General features: G+C 40.3%; 1 protein-coding gene across 3 annotated transcripts in view; it reads right to left on the bottom strand.

Annotated features, from left to right (window-relative positions):
- The window catches only part of MYH11 (myosin heavy chain 11), a 116,818-nt gene extending 98,174 nt beyond the window's left edge, over positions 1–18,644 (bottom strand). For all 3 annotated transcript variants that reach the window (XM_088474210.1, XM_088474211.1, XM_088474212.1), the window contains exons 1-3: positions 18,565–18,644; positions 14,652–15,007; positions 1,191–1,347 (exon numbers count right to left, since the gene is read on the bottom strand). In XM_088474210.1, coding sequence (XP_088330336.1) covers positions 1,191–1,347; positions 14,652–14,990 — 496 coding nt within the window. In that variant the 5' untranslated portion in view covers positions 14,991–15,007; positions 18,565–18,644. The remainder of the gene's footprint in view (positions 1–1,190; positions 1,348–14,651; positions 15,008–18,564) is intronic.
- Between the last annotated feature and the right edge of the window lie 622 nt (positions 18,645–19,266).

Below are 19,266 nucleotides of genomic sequence, written 5' to 3'. Positions count from 1 at the left end.
TTTCAAAATCGGCACATGTGGAATATACATGCCTGTGACGTGTGCTTGGCATAAACCAGACGGGTACACTACTGCTGCCGACCAGAACGTCCCAGCTCTATGTATGGGCAGAAATACACTATTTTTGTGCGTGCTTTTTTAAAATTAATATCATTTTGCAACAATCCCCAATGTGTTTCTGTGTTTTTACACCAATCTATCTATATATATATATATATATATATATTTTTTTTTTTTAAAGATAACTTATTTTTTATTTTCTTGTGCACATGTTCTGTTTTTGAAACTGCTCATTTCTATCCATCTGCATTGAATAAGAAATAGGTCAGCAGTTATATCTAAATAAAATAAAAATTGCAAATGGCTAGAAAGAATCCCCTGATCTTTTAATATATCTCTGTACTGTAATGTGAACAAGGTTTACATGAACATCGTCCTAATAAAACTAGGAATACTATCTCACACAACCCTCTGCCAAACTATTCCTAAAGATTTATTACGTCTCTTTAACTTTTGATTCTCACCAAAAAAGGCAAGAGAGCTCGGCAAACAGTAGTCGCTGTGTAGCGCCTGACGTTTATACTTGAGAAGACATTCTCTAGAGGCTTCTATAGCTTTGTGTGACACTGGGGACAAGTCACAGATTCAACACAGATTCCTTACCATTTTTATCTAAGAGCCTATGGAACAAATGTTATAGTTTAACTCTTTTGAAGCCAAAAACATCCAAGGATACGAATACAAGTAACAATTGACCTTGTGTGAGGTATACAGAGATAACAGAAAGATGCCCATCATTTTTAAACAAAAACTTGCACATAATATATAACAAAATAAAACAGGTTTACTCAACTATTCACTCTCCAAATCACACCTCACTACCCTCTGACTGACAACTACATGTAGGAATGGCTGGCACAGTTGAGGGTGACCTCAGTGCATGACAACTCCCCTTATATTAAATACTCATTTATTAAATAATACATGATAAAGCCTAGATTATGGTGAGACTTGCACAATGATGAACAGTGAGGTGTAAGGACATTTTCATGGAGAAAACCTGGGACTGGGCCTGGAAATTAAGAACAGTTGTTGTCTATGATGACTGCAGCTCTCTGTCACCAATAATTTAATTTGTGACCTTTTCTGAAGATCTGATGACCACGCAGCAAACCATAGGACAATCTTACCTTGTAACATACTCCTGTATGCCGTGTCCGCTATTGCATAGATGTGAGGGGGCATTTCATGTCTCTTCTTCCCTTTGTACATGTCAATGATCTTCTCAGAATAAATTGGAAGTGTTTTGTAAGGGTTGACCACAACGCAGAAAAGACCGGAATATGTCTGTAAAACACGCAAAAGAGGCAAAACCATTCAACAGGGTAATCATGGCAAAAATACACCCAATGGGCTACAAGAAACTGGGCAGTAACCAAATCTGTACAAACATTGACTACATTCACATGTAAGTATATTGGTCAATATCCTTTTTATTAAAGAACAGTGGGCCTGATTCAGAGCCGCTCATAAGCGGTCGCTCGTTCGCTGTGAGCGATGTTCGCACATCTGCGCATGCGTATGGGTTGTAATGCGCATGCGCCAACCAGTCAGTGCAGTAGGAAATCGTGCGCTCGCAAAATAGCGAATGCTTGCTAATTTGAGTGACAGGATGAGGCGTTTGTGGGTGGCAACAGAGGAAGGTGCTTGAAAATGGGGAGTGGAGATCCGAACGCAGGCGTGCCAAACGGTCAAAACATGCGTTTGAAGGGTGTGCATAATTAACAAAGCAGCGTCGTCGACCACGTCACTTGGTTGTCTTTTAGCCTGAACTGCTCGCATGATTGCGGTAGGAAAATGCTACCACAAGAATTGCGAGCAGTTCATATGCCTTTTCGATGTACTCGATTAATCTAATAAATAGCGGAGATGACGTATGATGCGAACGGCCAAGGGGCGTCTTTACAAAATAGCGAGCGCATGTTTCGGACGCTCGCTCGCTCAGACCACAAAGAGCGAGCGCTCAATTTAAATAGCCAGCCCCTTTTTCTGAACGAGCGTCCGCAAATAGCGTCCGGCTCTGAATCAGGCCCAGTGTCTAGGCTATCTCTAAATTAGGATGCTAGTCTTCACTTTTTTTCAGGCAAGTTTCTCGCTACAATTGTATAATGACTTTGACAGATTCATGAAATACAGACTTTGCTCATATTTATAGATATAATTGCATGTGTGGAGTTTGTATATTCTCCCTGTGCTTGCGTGGGTTTCCTCCGGGTGCTCCGGTTTCCTCCCACACTCCAAAAACATACTGGTAGGTTAATTGGCTCCCAACAAAAAAATGAACCCCAGTGTGTATGTGTGTGTGCATGTGATAGGGAACATAGATTGTCAGCTCCACTGGGGCAGGGACTGATGTGAATGGCCAAATATTCTCTGTAAAGCGCTGCGGAATATGTGTGCGCTATATAAATAACTGGTAGTAATAATAATAATAATTATAAAATAAAATGTTAATGTATAACTATTTTAGGTTCCTGCTTGTTCTTTGCATGCAAATATATAAATGTTATAGTTATTCCCTCTTTTGGCACCTGGAAGAAGCCTTCACATAAGGGTACTAAGATTTGCACGCCCTTATAAGGAGAACAAAGAAAGTCTTGTTTAAAGTGCTGGTATGTATGGTTTGCTTGGTATTTAGAAAGAGAAAGAACATAAATGGGAATATGTTTGTTACAGGGGAACGACAAGACAACTGGCTGGATGTATGACGCAGGTACATATCCTACATTGCAGGGTTAGACGGGCAGCAACATTCCAGATGTTGGAGAACTACATTTCTTATGATGCTCTAGAACTCCAGCAGGACGAGATGACAGCTCTTCTGTGGCTGAAAGGCAGAAGTTGCTCAGCAACAGCTGGAATCTTGTCAATCATCATTATGTATCTTTTGGACAATAGGTTAAAATTTTAGTGGCCAATACCAGAGTTTCAGACATCTTCACAAATATCTCCAACAGACCATGATTTGAAGTTCTTCTTAATCGTGCACTGACTAACCCCTTCACCATATAGCAGTTTGTTGATGGTTCATACTCTGTGACACTCATCAAGTTAAATTCACTCTGGGTCATGCCTGTTAGGGGGAGATGTATCAAATCTTTTAAAAAGGACAAGTTGAGAAGTTGATCATAGCAACCAATCAAATTTTAGCTATCATTTATCAAGTATATTCTATAACATTATAGCTAGAAGCAAATTCTCCACATATGATCTTTAGACGATTTCATACATCTTCCCCTAAGAAGATCTCCACACTTTTTAAAATAAAACAAAATCATCCCTCCCTTCCCCATCCAAAATACATTACCATACATTCCAATGTCCAGGACCCGCATAGTTTTGCTGTATTCGCTCTTCCCTCAGCTGTTTATTGGTTGGGTCTCCAGTGATTGGAGAGCTTTAGTACATGTGTACTGAGAATGCTGATTGGACAGATTAGCAGACAGCCAATTACTATTCTTAATACAATTGCACTGTTCTTTGTATTCATTCAAAGTTCTCCAGGGTTTTGAAAAATGCAGCCTATGATCAGCAGGTGACTGCTGCCTGTCCTATCCACTGATTACCACCTCTCACTCCCGCCTCCAAGACTTCTCCAGCTCTGCCCCAAACTGATGGAACGCTCTCACTTGCTCTATCAAGGGCTAAATCAGAGGTGGACACAGTCCGGGTCGGTGCTGCGTCTTTGGTAGCAGTGAATCTGAAAATGTATGGTAATGCAGCAGGAGCTGTCTTTTGTTAAAAGATGCCCACTACCAGCTTCTCAGATCTGCTGCCTGCACCCAGAAATGCAGCATCGGCCAAATATTGCGAACATCATGCGGGTCATTGGATCTCAGTGCAACTCTATGGTGGCTCAGAATGCCCACTGCAGCTAGGTTGCCAGGCCAGTGAATCTGCATCCGAGGACGCAGTTGCTGGCTTTGGCACACCCCAAAAACGAAGCCAACATGCCTCTAAAACGCATCTCCTCCTCGTCCACCAAATGCCTGCAGGCTGTCCATAAAGTCCCAGTAACAGCGCAGTGTGACCGAAGCCACAACACCATTGTTGTGTATGTGTCTCCGGTGTGTGCCCATAAAAAGCAACATTGGTCATTTGCAATCAAATTAGGACAGTGTCCACCTCTGAATGAGGCCCCCAGACACTCCAAAAACTTCACTGCTTGAGAGCTTCCTCAAAACTCACCTAATCCCTCCTTGTATCTACCCAATGCCCTTACTAAGTCATTAAATAAATAAATAAAGGATTATCTATACCTCTAGGCTAAAATTATAGTTTAGTGTAATGTAATAAATGTTAGAAGTTTCTTGTTAATGGTTTTCTCTGGGTATTTTTCATTTGAAGTCACTGGTCATTAATTAAGTAGCACAAAGTGGCAGAGGAACAGTACAGAATCCTCCTAGTAGTGGCATTGTGCGCTTAGAGTAGGGAGGAATTAAGGCATCTGTGCTAAGTAGAGAGTTGGAGCTCCAGATACTGCTAGTTTTGCAGAGCAGTACAGAAACATTTTATTACAGTACTACCCAATTATTGGTGTAGGAGTTTAGAGGGCAAATTTTTAGTGGCTTTGATTTCTGCACCAGTTGTGAGCTAGTAGGCTTTGGGCTTTGTGTCTGTAATATGACCTGTTTTGCCCCTACATGATACATTGCAGTGGAGAACTGAATTTCTAGCGGCACTGGGAGCAATGTAATGAAATGCTCACAACATTCCTGATATCGTGTCACTTTCATGATTTACTAAAACCATGCATAAGTGGTTCTGACCTGGTAGGAGGTTGAACTTAGTAATAATTGAGTCTCTTTCCTCTTCTCCACACTCCGAGGCGCACTTCTAGATTTTGTAGGCGGAGAGTAGGTGTCCACTTTGAAGTGCAGTGGGCGGACCTTCCTGGTGCAGAACTGTAAGCTCAAGGTCTTTGTGGGGCACCTCAAGAGTTCTTCTATGTAAATCTTGGTTCCTGGTTCTTTTGTACAAAAAACGTGCATACTTCTTGTACAGATCAAAAGACAGATCAAAGCATGTTTCATGGCCAATTAAGCCTGACTTTAGTGTGGGAAGATATTTCTTAAATTTAATTTCCCTCTTGGAAACAACAGTGTGCTTCAAGACGTGCACTTCACCATTTGCACGAATGATTTCATTCATAGTAGAGCCTCCACATAGGTGACAATATCTTGGCAGATGACAGATGTCCCTTTCGGCAAAGGGGAATTCTGAACAGACACTCCTCATTGCTGAATATGGGCTTATGGCTCATGACATTAATCACATGTAGCCTCAAGTACTGGAAATCTTTCCTACAAACGTTTAATATACTGCTTCTTATAACAATGGCTGCTATTATTGGTACTACACTACATAAGCTTAACTTACTGTTACAGTGTATTATGTCCAGGGGATTGTGAAAGAATTGTCTTGTATGTAACAGTTGTCAAATGTGTGTACATGAATTAACTAACTATAATCTGCCATGTAGAAAGCTAAGTGACAGTGAGGTACACTATGATATTATTTCATACCCTATAAAGGGACTGTGTAAGAGGCCTCATCACCTTTGAACACCTTTATAGAACATATTATATGACACTACATCCCATAAAATATAACTATTCTATAACGTATCTATTACTCCCTCCCTCCCAATGCTTTGCTTTTCAGTATAGACTTTTACATACCATATCACTGTAGAGCTTAATCAATATTATAAGTCAGTAATGTGATGCAGTTTGGAGAGGTTAACAGGACGACCTCTATGACGGAATCAATTGGTAGTTAATAAATTAATTGTAAATAATTAAATACAAAGAAATCTGAGGGAGTAATGAAGAGTACAGATTACGTGTAATGATAAAGTTTATATGTAAAGTCAGAAGTTTAGTGTAGTTTTACAGTCTTTTAGAAATATAGGGTGGGATGCACTAATGTCAGAAATGCGATTAAACCCCCAAAAACTGCATCCAGCCCTATATGTCTAAAAGACCCTAAAACTACACTAAACTTCTGACTTCTGTGCAAAATGTTGACTTGTTTGACCGCATTTCTCATATGCACCAAGCCCCAAATTCGATGCCCCTTGGCAGAGATCCAATCGTATCCCTCCCAGCACCAAGGCCCCCCCCCTCCACGTGTGTCATTCTGCACTTGTGCAGCATGACACCAGAGGGGCTTCTGGGTCATAAACCCATTAGTCCCTCTCTTGCAAAAGACAGTTCTTTTTGGGAGAGCTGTACTTTGTATCTTTCTTTATGCATACCAGCGTAATTAATGCCGGCATGCATGCAATGAGTGGCGAAATACATCGCATGCATCATGCATCCCGCCCATAGAGCCTGATTCAGAGTTGTACACAATTTGGCTGCATCAGATATAAATGTGAATGACCACCTGCATTCAGAGTTATCTGCATCTATGGGGTCACGCCTCCCCATCCATCCACTTGTGAAAGTAGCTGTCATCACTATCATTGTAGACTTGCATCAGCCTTATCCTTGGTGCAGGAGACCCATTTGAAGCTGGCCAAATCTTTGCATACTTTCACTTCTGAATATCCCCCAAGTCTATCCACATGACCAGACATGCCCTTGGCACAGGCCCAGTTGTTGCCCAGTTACACTCATAGCCACACGTGGAGTTACAGCTGAGATGCGCACGGATCACCAGTAGTTGCTCACAGTTGTTATGAAGGCTCCGACGTGTGGGCAGATGCTAAGGATTGAGAGGGGATGCGGTCATAATACCGATCATTCCAGCACTCAGAATGCTGGCTCCGGAATCCCGACACCTGTCAGAATTCCGGCACTGGCATCCCGAAGGTAAGTAGCGGGGTTAGGGGGAGGGTTAGCGTTAAGTTTATGGGTTTCGGGTTAGGCACTAGGGGGATGGTTAGGGTTAGGCATTAGGAGGGGAGAGTTAGGTTTAGGGTGCGAGGAGCAGTGGCAAACGCAGGATTTCTAGGGGGGGTTTCCAAATGCTTGATTTTAGAGTGAGTGTGGCCAGTCCATGAAGAGGCCATAATTAGAACTTAAACAGCTTTAATATGCGCCATACAAAGTATAATGTGCATCATACTTCCAGCATATCCAGGACCAGCGATTACAGTAAACCATTAGATGCGGCAGTAGGTCCATCCTGTCTGAGCTAAATGTTTTTATATCAGATGTGGGCTCCATTCCAGAGCACTGGAGCAAGTCCGGGAGTCTTGGGGAGCAGCAGAAGAACCTAGAACTGCCCTGGGCATATATGTACATATTGGTCTTCTTATGAACTGAATAGTGTATTATACAATATTAATAATTAACCCTATTGATGGTCTATATCATTGCACCCCTAACAGAGAATGTTTTCCAGTGCACAAGTGTATTTAATACTGGCTGACAGATGTTAAAAGACCAACAGGTGGTGATAATTATTTCATTTGTGATACTGAGAAGAACATGCAGCACTAGTAACATTCTATTATATTCCAATTTCTATCGTTATTATGGGTTGGGGAGGGGGTTTCCAGGCAACCGGAAATCCCCTGCGTTTGCCTATGAGGAAGAGCAGGTTAGGTTTAGGCACTAGAGAAGTGGGGGTTTAATTTTTAGGCATCAGGAATGGAGGGTTAAGGTTAGGGGCAGGGAGAGGGGGAGGGTTAGGATACCGACCAACCTATTGGGATGCTGGGGTTGGGATTCTCACCGCCGGGATCCAGAGCACCGGCATCCCGTACCCAACTCATTGAGAGATCTAACCACAGAGCAGGCTTGCATGCAACTCTTAATTAGGCCCATAGTGTTCCTCAGTTAATCCTACTACCTGGTGCTCCCTTAACACAATCAGAATATTAGTATTAGTTCAATTCAATCCATAGTCCCTAAATGTTCCAAATTTACAGAGATGGTCCTGAGTTTTTCCCTTAAAATTTTCGACAATTTTCATTTTTTGAGCATTTAAAAAAAAAACAAAGTTATCAAAATGGAATAGGTAATATTACTAAATGATATAATAAACAAGTTCAGAAAACATATCATGATTGGGATTACTACCCCGTACCTAGACTGTGCTGTGCATGGTGCACTTACCTACTCGACAGCAAATATTATATGCCCCCACATCCCCAGTTCATTATCTAGAATGGGGATTGGTACATATGGATCGATAGTTACTTTAAATGAGCATCGCTCATATTCAGGTTTAGGGGGAACAGAAACAATTGTCACCTCTAGACAAATGTGCAGTAACTGAATTTAGAAATAGTAAAGCTGGGTACACATTAAACTATATGTGTACCCAGCGATGTGACCGGCAACCCCCCTGCCGAGGGGCTGACATATGGAATGGCCCATACACATTAGACAATCCGGTGCCTGACCATCCAATATCTCGGCCCCTGTCGCATCTTGCTGCATGGGGTCATCAGCCGCATCATCAGGTTGAGTTGCATGGACGACCTGACGATGCAGCTGATGACCAAACGGGAGCATGCAACAATCGACATAGTGGGTACACACTAGACGATTTGAATGATATGTCGGCCCGATCCGTCGGAATCGGGCATATCGTCCGAGAGATCGTCTAATGTGTACTCAGCTTTACAGTTAGACTATTGAGCAGCAATGGTTAGCACAACTAGGATAACTGCACAACCTGATGAGGAAGTGTTGCATATCCTGATCTGAAATGAAATTATGATAATGATGGGATCGTATTATACAACCAGCACAACAAAGTATCTAAGATATTTAATTGATCATTTAAAAAATTATTATTTATGAAGTAAATTGTTGAAAATATGCCCACTTTGAAACATAATGGGATTGTTGTGTTTTCTCAGATACCGTAGTTAAGTGAGGATGATTCACCAAAATATCATTGTGTACAAAAGAACGTGTGTTATCTGCTGTCCTCATAGCCCATTTCATATCATCATCGGAACCTGGAAACTATAACATCAGTACATAAAAAATATTTTATGATATGGGCCACATTCTCATAGCACTATGTAATGCGTAGGTCAGAAACTATATACTATAAACAAATATGTCATAATACAGAAGCTCAGAAGTTGACACATCTGGGGTCAGACATAAAAGTAATGGCAAAGCTGTAATACTGTACGTATACGTATATCCTTCTCTTTGCCAACCATCCTTATCCATGGTAGGGAGTGACAATACTTACATATTCTCTCCTTCATTCCTGATTTCTCCTTTAATTTTACCTCACTTAAATATTGCAATGTATAACATAAGCCTAATGTTAGCCTACACTTGGTCCTGCCCCATCCTAATACATTATCCTTACAGAAACTTTAAAAAAAAATCAGCTGTGTTACAGGCTAAGGGTGCATCAGCCCGATTTATCCAAATCGGAACAACAAATCGGGCATATGGTGCAGTGTGTATGCCCAATTTGCGCGTACCCGCGGTTGCATGCGATATCGTGCGATTGGCTGTGCTGTACAGTCAATTATACAATATCGCGTGTGATCCTGTACGAGTTAATGAAGGACAGAACAGTGATTGTTCTGTCTTTCATTACATCTTTCAAGTGTGTACCGGCAATCGTGCGATGTCCAGGGTGAAGACAAATCGCCCTGAACATCGGCACGATTGCCGGTCGTTTAGGTGTGTACCCAGCCTAACACAAGAGCATTATTTAATATCTTTTTGATTAAAACACTAAAATGTTTTTCATTTCTTTGTAATAAAACTGCTACTCATGTACTATAGGGAACAACGCAGCCGCTACTGTGAAATATAAGGTTAGTAGCAGTCACGTCAGACAGGGGCATATCTATAATGAATGTGCTATGATACGGGTCCCTGAGTCGCTCACCCTGCAGCCACATACTATACTTACCTTACTGCCAACGCTGCAGAAATCAGTGCCATTTCCTCAGAGATATGCACAGTAGTAAAATCACCAGCAAACGATGGCGCCGCACAATTTTTTCAGCGATGCCTTAATATGCCAGTGCCTCAGGGCCCTGTTACCCTATAAAAACACTACAGCCAAAGCCTCAGTGACTTCTAATAGCCTTATATTTCACAGTAAAGGGTACATATGTAATTATGTACATAATCATATATGTATATATATATTGTATATGTACACAAGTAACTGTAGGGCTGATACAGAGTGTACGTATACCCGTATATGGAATGTATTTGCGCGTTTTGCACGCTGTGGCATTGCAAGTACTGGCAATATAGAGTTGTAAGAATTTAATCTCCAGTTGAAGGGGTGTAACTAGGCTATAATGGACTGTTCTCACATAAGCAAAGTTCTATTAGGGCTTGTCGATGGAACTGCGGGCAATATAGAGCTGGTTGGAAGCAGAAATATGCCTGTTTCCATGCGTATCAATTACACCTAGGATAGGGCAGGTGCCAGTCTGCACTAATGATGATGATAAACCAAGCATACAGATAGGTATAGGGGCACCACAAAATGCATACAACCTTGTATACAGGAAAACGTACACATTTATTTCTGTGCATGATGTGTGGGAGCACATACACCCTAATCTCTACATCAGGCCTTGGGTTTCTAGCCCATGTTAGTAGTCATAAACCTTCAGGAAAGGAAGGAAATGATGAGCTGCACAATGGTGGCAGCTCCTCATGTTGTGTGGTCAGGTGAGGCAGGTGTCATACTTAGGTATACTCCACAGTTTCTAAGCAAAATTTAAAGAAATTATTTTAAATATCTTCTTTGTATTATTCTAATCATTATTATAGTCAAAATTCTGGAGTAAAAAGTGTATGGCAGGTGAGGCACTGCCTCCCCTATCTACCTTTTCTGCACATCCCCGATCAGTGCCTCCCCAGCCATTTACCTCACTCCACGTCACATTTGTTACCTCTACATTCTACTCAGAAAAACCTGTAGCTGTGTATATGTGTGTGGGCTGTTGGTGATTACTTCTGCCTCTCTTGCCCAAGCCAAAGTCGCAAAGTCTCCTATTCATTAAGTACTGAAGTGAGCAGGATGGGGAGATTTCCCAAGAAATTTGCGGGTCTGCAGGGAGAGGGTAGGGCTAAATGAAGTGAATCACGTGATTTAGCCTCAGCCCCTCCTCACGGACCCGCGAATTGTAGGGTTTTCCTGTAAAGGGGTGGGGCCTAATGATGGCAATAGTTTGGCCCCACCCCCGAACCTGAGAGAAGCGGCTCCTTAAATGTTGGTAAGTATGCATAAAGGACAAACAACACCAAATGGACTATGGGAGAAGGAGAAATAGTACATCTATTATTATCACACACATATGCTGGATGACTAAATTGCGGCGTGTGCACGTCATACTCAAAGTGCAATATAGAGCACTTTGAGTATGACGTGCACACTACACTCACCCAGGTCCCACTACACTCACCGTGCACGTTAGGTGTGACTTGCACACGTGCGTCAGGAGAGATAAGGGCCGGGAACAGTATTATTAGTATATTGGGCAAATCGGCTAGATGATTGTTTAGTGTATGCCCAGCATAACAGGATGGGAGGAGGCAGAGAGCATGCTGGGAATGGGTGGGTGAAATGTAGACGGAAGCCGGCTGAGGTTGACCCATCATATGCCAGGACCATAACTATTAGTATTTAATATATTTAGTTTAATCTTTTGTTGACTAGCCTTTGTTGGACTACAACACACAGCAACCTCCAACACTCTTCAAATTACAGTTTTAACTCAAATACAATTGTAGAGCCAGGCTGAATAAATCTGTTGCGATAGTTTTATTTTTGCACTCAATTATTTATGACAGAAATACATTTAATCCCCCCGTTCCAAAAGAGGAGATCTCTACACAATCTAAATAGTTGTTTTAAATAGAGTTTTAGAATATGAGAATAACATTCTCTCTAATATCAATGAGCTCTCTGCGTAGAGGAGACCCATTTGTGGAAGTAAGATTCCTGTTGTAGAATTGTTTGTGTTTGACTATAATGTATTACTTTTTTGTACAAAGCTACTATGGTGTGAAAGAAACCGCAAATTGTCAAACAACAAAACAGATAATTTACATGAACGTCTCACTATGTATAAACAGTGTCAGGCGTATGGATGCCATTGACCTTTTACTTGCATATAATTATTCAAATATTTGTGCAATTAGTAAGAAACATTTATGATAACAAGGGGCTCTGTAATGAGGCACAGGTTTAGAGTGCAGCAGAAACTAAGGAATTGTTTATAAAAAATAAAAACTTTGATACTAATGTTTATGTTTGTGTGTACGGATGAGAAAGTAGCTATTGCTTTTGTCTTTCTCCCAGTGTTAGTAATGATCCCCTAGGTGCTGGTATGTCATATTTACGTCTGTATGTCTTACCACGTAGCATATGCCCATTCTGCTCCACAGCTTTAGATATCCTTATAAGAGCATAGTTGACGTTTTTGTTTAAAAGGCTTTTCATGGAAAAAGAACATATGTGGGGGGCGATATAGAGCTACACGTAGCTCTGTAAACTTGCACCTTCACAAGATAAATATATCCACCAATATTTAGAGTTGCATTCATTTTAAGCACATTTCTATTCTAAGCATGGACAAAACTGACGTGCAAGATAGTATTTGCATGGGAAGTGTAGAACAGGTTCCTATTTTTGGTAAAAAAAAAAAAACGTGGCTAAAGGACCCCAAACACATGAGCTGCAATTTCAGTTGTACCAATGCCAACCCGACCCAACACAGCCGATCCACAGACATTGACCATCAGCAATTCTTCGGCGGATCGAGAATATGCAACAGGTTAAATATCCCCAACTCGCTGATTCTGACAATTTTTAGGTCGGGGAATCGAAATTTCTCAACATGTTTAATATCCCCAATCCCCCGGCCCTGACGGAGCACTGCACAGATGTATAGGCCTCTTAAAAAACACATTTAATATGCAACGTTAACCCTAAATATGTTCTCAGCTCAGGAGTATGCAGTTGACATGTGTTCCCCCACCATTACTCTACCGCATTCGGTTGTAGAAGACCCTCAACCACCCCACAAATTGCAAGGATCCACAAGTGCATGTGCAGATACTGTGAAAGTTGAGCACAGCATAATAAATCTTACACAACAGCCAATATTAGTATGTGCAAATGCACTTGCATCCAAGTGCAATTTACCGAGTGACAATGATTTGAGTTTTGTGGTCTTTGGTACTTCTAAGCTTAAGGGGTCTATTTACTAAGCAGTGTTAGGAGACAGAATAAAAGTGATACGGTGCCAGCCAAAAAGTGATACGGTGCCAACCAATCAGCTCCCAACTGTCATTTTTCAAACACAACCTGTGAGATGGCAGTTAGCAGCTGATTGGCTGGCACCTTATCACTTTTCCCTCTGTCTCCTAACACTGCTTAGTAAATAGACCCCATAAAAACAAATGTATCAACATGCTGGGAATTATTTTTATATACATTTTAAAGTATTACTTCTCTTGCTAATCAGCTGTGTGGGTAAAATAACCCCATCCGGAACAGATTAGGTAATAGCAGTTTGGTTAGGGTTATTTTTTTAATTTATTTTGAAGCTACTTTTATGGAGCCAACAATATCACAGTAAAATGAGCCCCATACCACCAGAATCTGGATTCACGGCCAATGAACCTCCTATTATTAAGCATCTGGTAGTACAAACAGTAATAAAAGCTAGTGCCACTAAGAGTATTTTTGGGCCCATTGTAGGCTACATGCACAGACTTGGTGCAGCCTATTAATATTAGGCAGCACCATTAGGAAAACCAATAGGAAAGCTATTGGTCCTCACAGACACCTCCCACCTACAATATGGCCTTCACCATAATCATCACCACCAGGCCCCCATGGCAAGTGCATTTACTTAGTCCCCACCCAATATGCCCCTGGGCATGGAGGTAGCTATAGTGGGTACAGAAAGTGCCATTATTATGGGGCCCAGAGGCTTAGTGGGCCCACCTCAGGGGTCTGTCTCCCCTGAATCCAGGTCATATAATTGTCTTCCAAGTTTCCAGAATTGCCCACTAAGCAATTGGTTCCGGCCTGTTGTCTGGCCTGAAATAGGGGGTCTCGTCAGAGCTCATATAGGTGGCGGCCTCTCTCTCTCCCTGTCAGTAAAGCTTCCCACTGATATGATCCATCTCCTACGCTCCTGTTTCAACCTCACAGGCACAAGCTACAATGTGGCATAAAAAATGTGGCATATTGTGAATTGGGAGCTCTACAATGAGGCATGATATGAACTAGGGGCTCTGCTTGTAGGGCATAACTATGCCCTACACGTATTAATGAGGGTACCACTATGTGGCATAAAATGCACAACCGCTGTGGAGAGAGGTCTTTCTCTAGAAGCATTGGTGCAGGGTCCCCCTCATAATGTTGCTATGGGAGCCACAAAGCTCTTGCTATACCGTTGCACCTGGGTGCAGTCAATAATGCTTCTGTAATAACATATAATTTTGTATTCACAATTTAAAGCCAGACGCTAACTGCATATTATAGTACATGCACCTTATATAATTATATAATCCTCAGCTATACCTGCCCTAACAACACATGATTTTGCAAAATCAGGTGATGCATATAAATAAAAATGTTGCATTAATTTTCATGATATTTGTAGACTGACTTACATAGATAAGGCCGGAAAAATATCTCTCTCTTAAATTGTGCAGCACAGATGCTTCATTAAGGCAAGTCAGCTCCGCCATGTCCTCCACTTTGGAGAATTTGGGGGGGTTCATCTTTTGGACATCATCCTTGCTTATTGTCATTTTCTTCCCATTTTCCAATTCAATAAGGACCTCATCGCCTTTCTCTTCCTTGATGCATGCAGCTTCAAATCCATGTTTCTCAGAAGGGACCCAAACCTGTTTTTTGGCTGTCCAATCCGCCTGGGCTACGGGGCTGTTTATGAAGTTTTTGTCAAGAAAAAGGAATTTCTCATCCTCGCTCAGTGGTTTTTGTGACATTTTGACTTAAAGGTCTCCTAATAAAAACAAGAAAAAGTTTCATTAAAGGACAATTACTAGCAGAAGAACATGATACAGATATATATATTTATACATATATTACATACATATAACAACAGCATGTATGTGAATGTCAGTGTGTGCATATATACATTACTATATTGATATTTACTGGTTATTTTACATGGTATAATATTTAGTCTACAATACTGAGTAGTACATAGGAAACAAGAACTATTCCCTAATCCAAATTAATTCTATTATTATACGGTATCCGTATCATCTGGTCCTTAAACTTTGCCATCCAAGCACAACGTTCCACAGTCAGCATTGCATCCTCACCACTATATTAAGTGTACATCTTCAATATTGCACAACGTTAGAAATACTTTCTATACAGTATATCCCAGCTTTATATTACTGTCACATTATCCAGAGACCAGACATTTAATGGTAATAATCATCATTTCTGCATTATTTAAATGAGAAACAGTTATAATAGGACCCTAACAAGGGTAGTGGAAGAGTTATCATTGTTCCAATGATAATATTTGTATTCAGTCAATGATCCACAGCATCTAATGGCTTGGAAGCCTTTTAGATGTAACATTTAGGCTTGGGATTCTGGTGGGGGGTTATAGACAGCAGAGCAGATAATAGAAGTATGAGAAAGGAAACATTAAAGATAAATGAAAAGCTTGAACCACATGAAGCGAGGGACATAGCGGATAACAATATAATATATATGATGTTGTTAGATAAAAAATAGTTCAACTTTGAAATGGGGGGTTACTTATATTTAATATAAACTATTAGTGTTCCTTCTGCGTAAAGACAGAACCACGCAATCTAGGTGCAGATTAAAACCCAATTTACTATGTGATGCCTCAGACAGCATAAGACCCTACACAGCATAGAGAGGGTGTACAAGATTGGATTATATGTGATCTAGTAGTCGGGATGACACCTGTGAGAGGAAGGCACAACTGGGAAGGAAGGAAACATGGAGGAACTACAAAAACAGCCGCCAGACTAATCACAGGTATGATGGAAAATCCTGGGGATATTTCATCCTAATTTCCCTATGTACTGCTAATTTTTGCCTAATATAGTATTTAATAACAATAAAATAAAAAAAATGCATGTTTGTAGATATTTATGTGCATTGTTTATTGTAAATCCATCAAAAATATATTATAAGCAATGGGATATGATTATCACCATATTGTGGTCATCTGATTTCCAAACAACCTTTTTTTTGCAAACAGATTACGATGAAGGACTGATAGATATTGAAATTACTGTTATGTGTTTTGTTTTCACATCATAATTCCTGACTACTCTACTGAAGGCAAGAGTAAAATATAGACTCATAATACAGACAGTAATTATTTTTGTTTTCTATTATGTTCCTATAAAATAATAATAGTAGTAGTAATAATAATAGTATCCTTCTCTAATGGGGATCCATTCAAATACATCCTAAACTGGTAACTGTAATACACAATGTAGTAGCAGTTTTAGGTTGTACAAGGCATTGGCGGTGTTCAGTCAATCCTAAGAGAAGGTGTTCTCGAATGCCTGGATAATTTAGACCTTTCCTGTGATAAGTATACAGTGCAATCAAAGTGCAATATAGACCAACAAGTCAGTCATTATAACACCATATATCTGAATTTCTGCACCCATAGCTCTTCCAGTTTGTTCTTACCCCATTTCCACTGTTCCACTTTTCCAGTAATTGAGTCCATTAGTGCAAGGAAGGAACTTTTGCTTGGAAAGCCCCTTTCAAATAAGCTAAGTTCCCAACAACAAAGTCTCAAGCATGACTCCCGTTATAATTTGACATTAGAATAAGGGTGTTATCTACAGGAAATCTACAGAATAGGAATGTAAAACAAATCAGTCTCAGGCTCCAACATAATACACAATTTAGAGGAGATATTAACCTGTTAAAGAACAATGTGGCACTGTCTGTATAATCCTAGAAAACAACGGCCTACACAAAACAGCCAATTTCTTGGAAAGTTTGGAGCCTTACAATAAATAAATCTACAGTATAGATCAGCGTGCAAAGCCACATGTAATACACCAAATGCTGGAAAGAATTATGTGATGTACACGAGTGACGTTACCAACTCCATTTTGTGTTACCACTGCTTTATCTAGACCCCTCACAGCATAACCTATTCTAAAACTAATTTATACCCCCAAATTATGAGATTTCTACTCTGATACAGTATGTTTGAATAATTTTCTAATGTTCATTGGGAAAATCAACCTATTTTATTTAGTGTATTTTGGGCATATCCACATTGAAACCTAATCTGAGCTGTGTCAAATTCAGTGACTAGCGGCAAGGCACTGGCTAGTGTCAGAGCCAGATTCACAGATAAATATATGAACCCGTGGGTTCATGAGGGCATTATACAAAGGTGCAGCAGTATATAGTGCTGATAATTTGGTGTGTTTTGGTCAGGGATGTGCAGAAAATTTAGACAGGGGAGGCAGTGCCTCACCTGTAATACACTTTTTACTCCAGAGTCTTGACTATAAAAATACAAAGAAGATATCTATAAGATTGTCTTTATATTTTTCTTCTAAGTTTTTTAGTCATAGAGTATACCTAAGTATGACAGGAAAGGCTCTGCCTCACCTTCCACACCTGACCGCACATCACTAGTCAAATTCTTATTCAATCATTCTTGATAAAGAAAATAAAACATGTACAGTATATGACTTAAATATCATAAATAGCTGCAAAAAATATTAAGATCTGAAGCTCAGAGCAAGATGCCAGCAGTGGTCCTCGGTTAATGTTGGTGCATGGGCCCATATAAGGTCATGTTACCCATAAGACATGATAACTAATTCATAACAAATACCTTTTAGGGGAAAAATCTGCCTCAAGAAACTACAGTAAAACATCAGGTGGTCTAAGTGGCATTCAAAGCACTGCTGCATATTCCTATCTTCCAGGCCAAAAAGCACACGTTACTGGGTGACAATTACATGTCAGTAGAAGTCTTGTTCAAATCCCAGCTGGGACTGAAGTGGTTAATCCTAAATGGATGGCTTGTTCAGTATGAATACAGATTTCTGTGACAGTATACTTATAAGAAACTCACTTTAAACATCTTAATTAGTGCCAACCCAAACCTCCACACCAAAATGATACTGAACAAGCTATTCAAATTCCAACCAATGCCACTATTTTTTTAAAGCTTTTCTTTCAGCTGCTGTATTGTATACATTTAATAATTGTCTTATCTTATTACAGTATTTTATATCCGAAAGCCAGCAATAACATTTTCTGTAGCTATGCTATATTACACTATTAACTCTTTCACTGCAACACACTGACCCAGCACAAGCTTAACCATTTACTACCAAAGAGTTGTACTGACACAATTAACCCTTCCAGTGCCACTAAAAAAAAAAATGAAAAAAATTATATGTAAACAATAGTAATAGCGTATGATGAAAGTATCATTTATGACATAGTTGCCTATAAGTTGTTCCCTGCTACCTGTTAGATATTTAAATACTAGAAATATTTTTGGTGCCTACTTACAGATATCCAATTACTTAAGCAGAAGTTGAAGACACAGACTGGAACCTGTACAGCTCACAGCTGGGACAGTCCAAATTCTCCTTCAGTATGCAGTCCCTCTATATAGACTGAGCCATCTCCACAGTGGGAGGGATGGAGCCTAGGGAGAGCTGAAGGGAGGGGTAGAGGTCCCTCCTTCTTCCCTAAGGTACAGGCTGGATTAGAGCACCTTAGTATACTGGGAGGTATACAGTATCCCTTCAGTTCTGTATATTGGCAAGTCCATTGGCCTGCCCACCATTTAGGAAGTTAGAATTAACCACTGTAGAAATGTGGAAATAGAATATGCAACGTTTTTCTAAACTGAATTACTGTAAAGTTAAATTATTATGGTGTATGTGATATCAGTGTCCACTGATAAAGCATTGTTACTGCACCATCTAACTGTAACACGTTACTGGAAATTATTACTATCAGAATTATTAGTATTACTGTTAAATGTATTTTTATTATAATAGTATAATACAACATTTCACTATGAAGCTACATAATAGTTTATTTTACTATTTGTGACACTGGATTTTACAGTGTCATCAGTCACATCTGGAGTGCTGATCAGTAACATCCTACTCCCCATGGGGAGTGCATGATTCCCAGCCTTACGGACTGTGCCGCTGTAGCCGGGGGCTTCCCATGCATGTGCCTGAGAAAGGAAAAAAACAC

This window comes from Taudactylus pleione, unplaced genomic scaffold, assembly GCF_031769625.1.
Source record: "Taudactylus pleione unplaced genomic scaffold, aTauple2 ptg000149l, whole genome shotgun sequence".
NCBI classification, from domain to species: Eukaryota; Metazoa; Chordata; class Amphibia; order Anura; family Myobatrachidae; genus Taudactylus; species Taudactylus pleione.
Note: the sequence above shows the minus strand (reverse complement) of the source record. Positions and strands in the feature narration are given on the sequence as shown.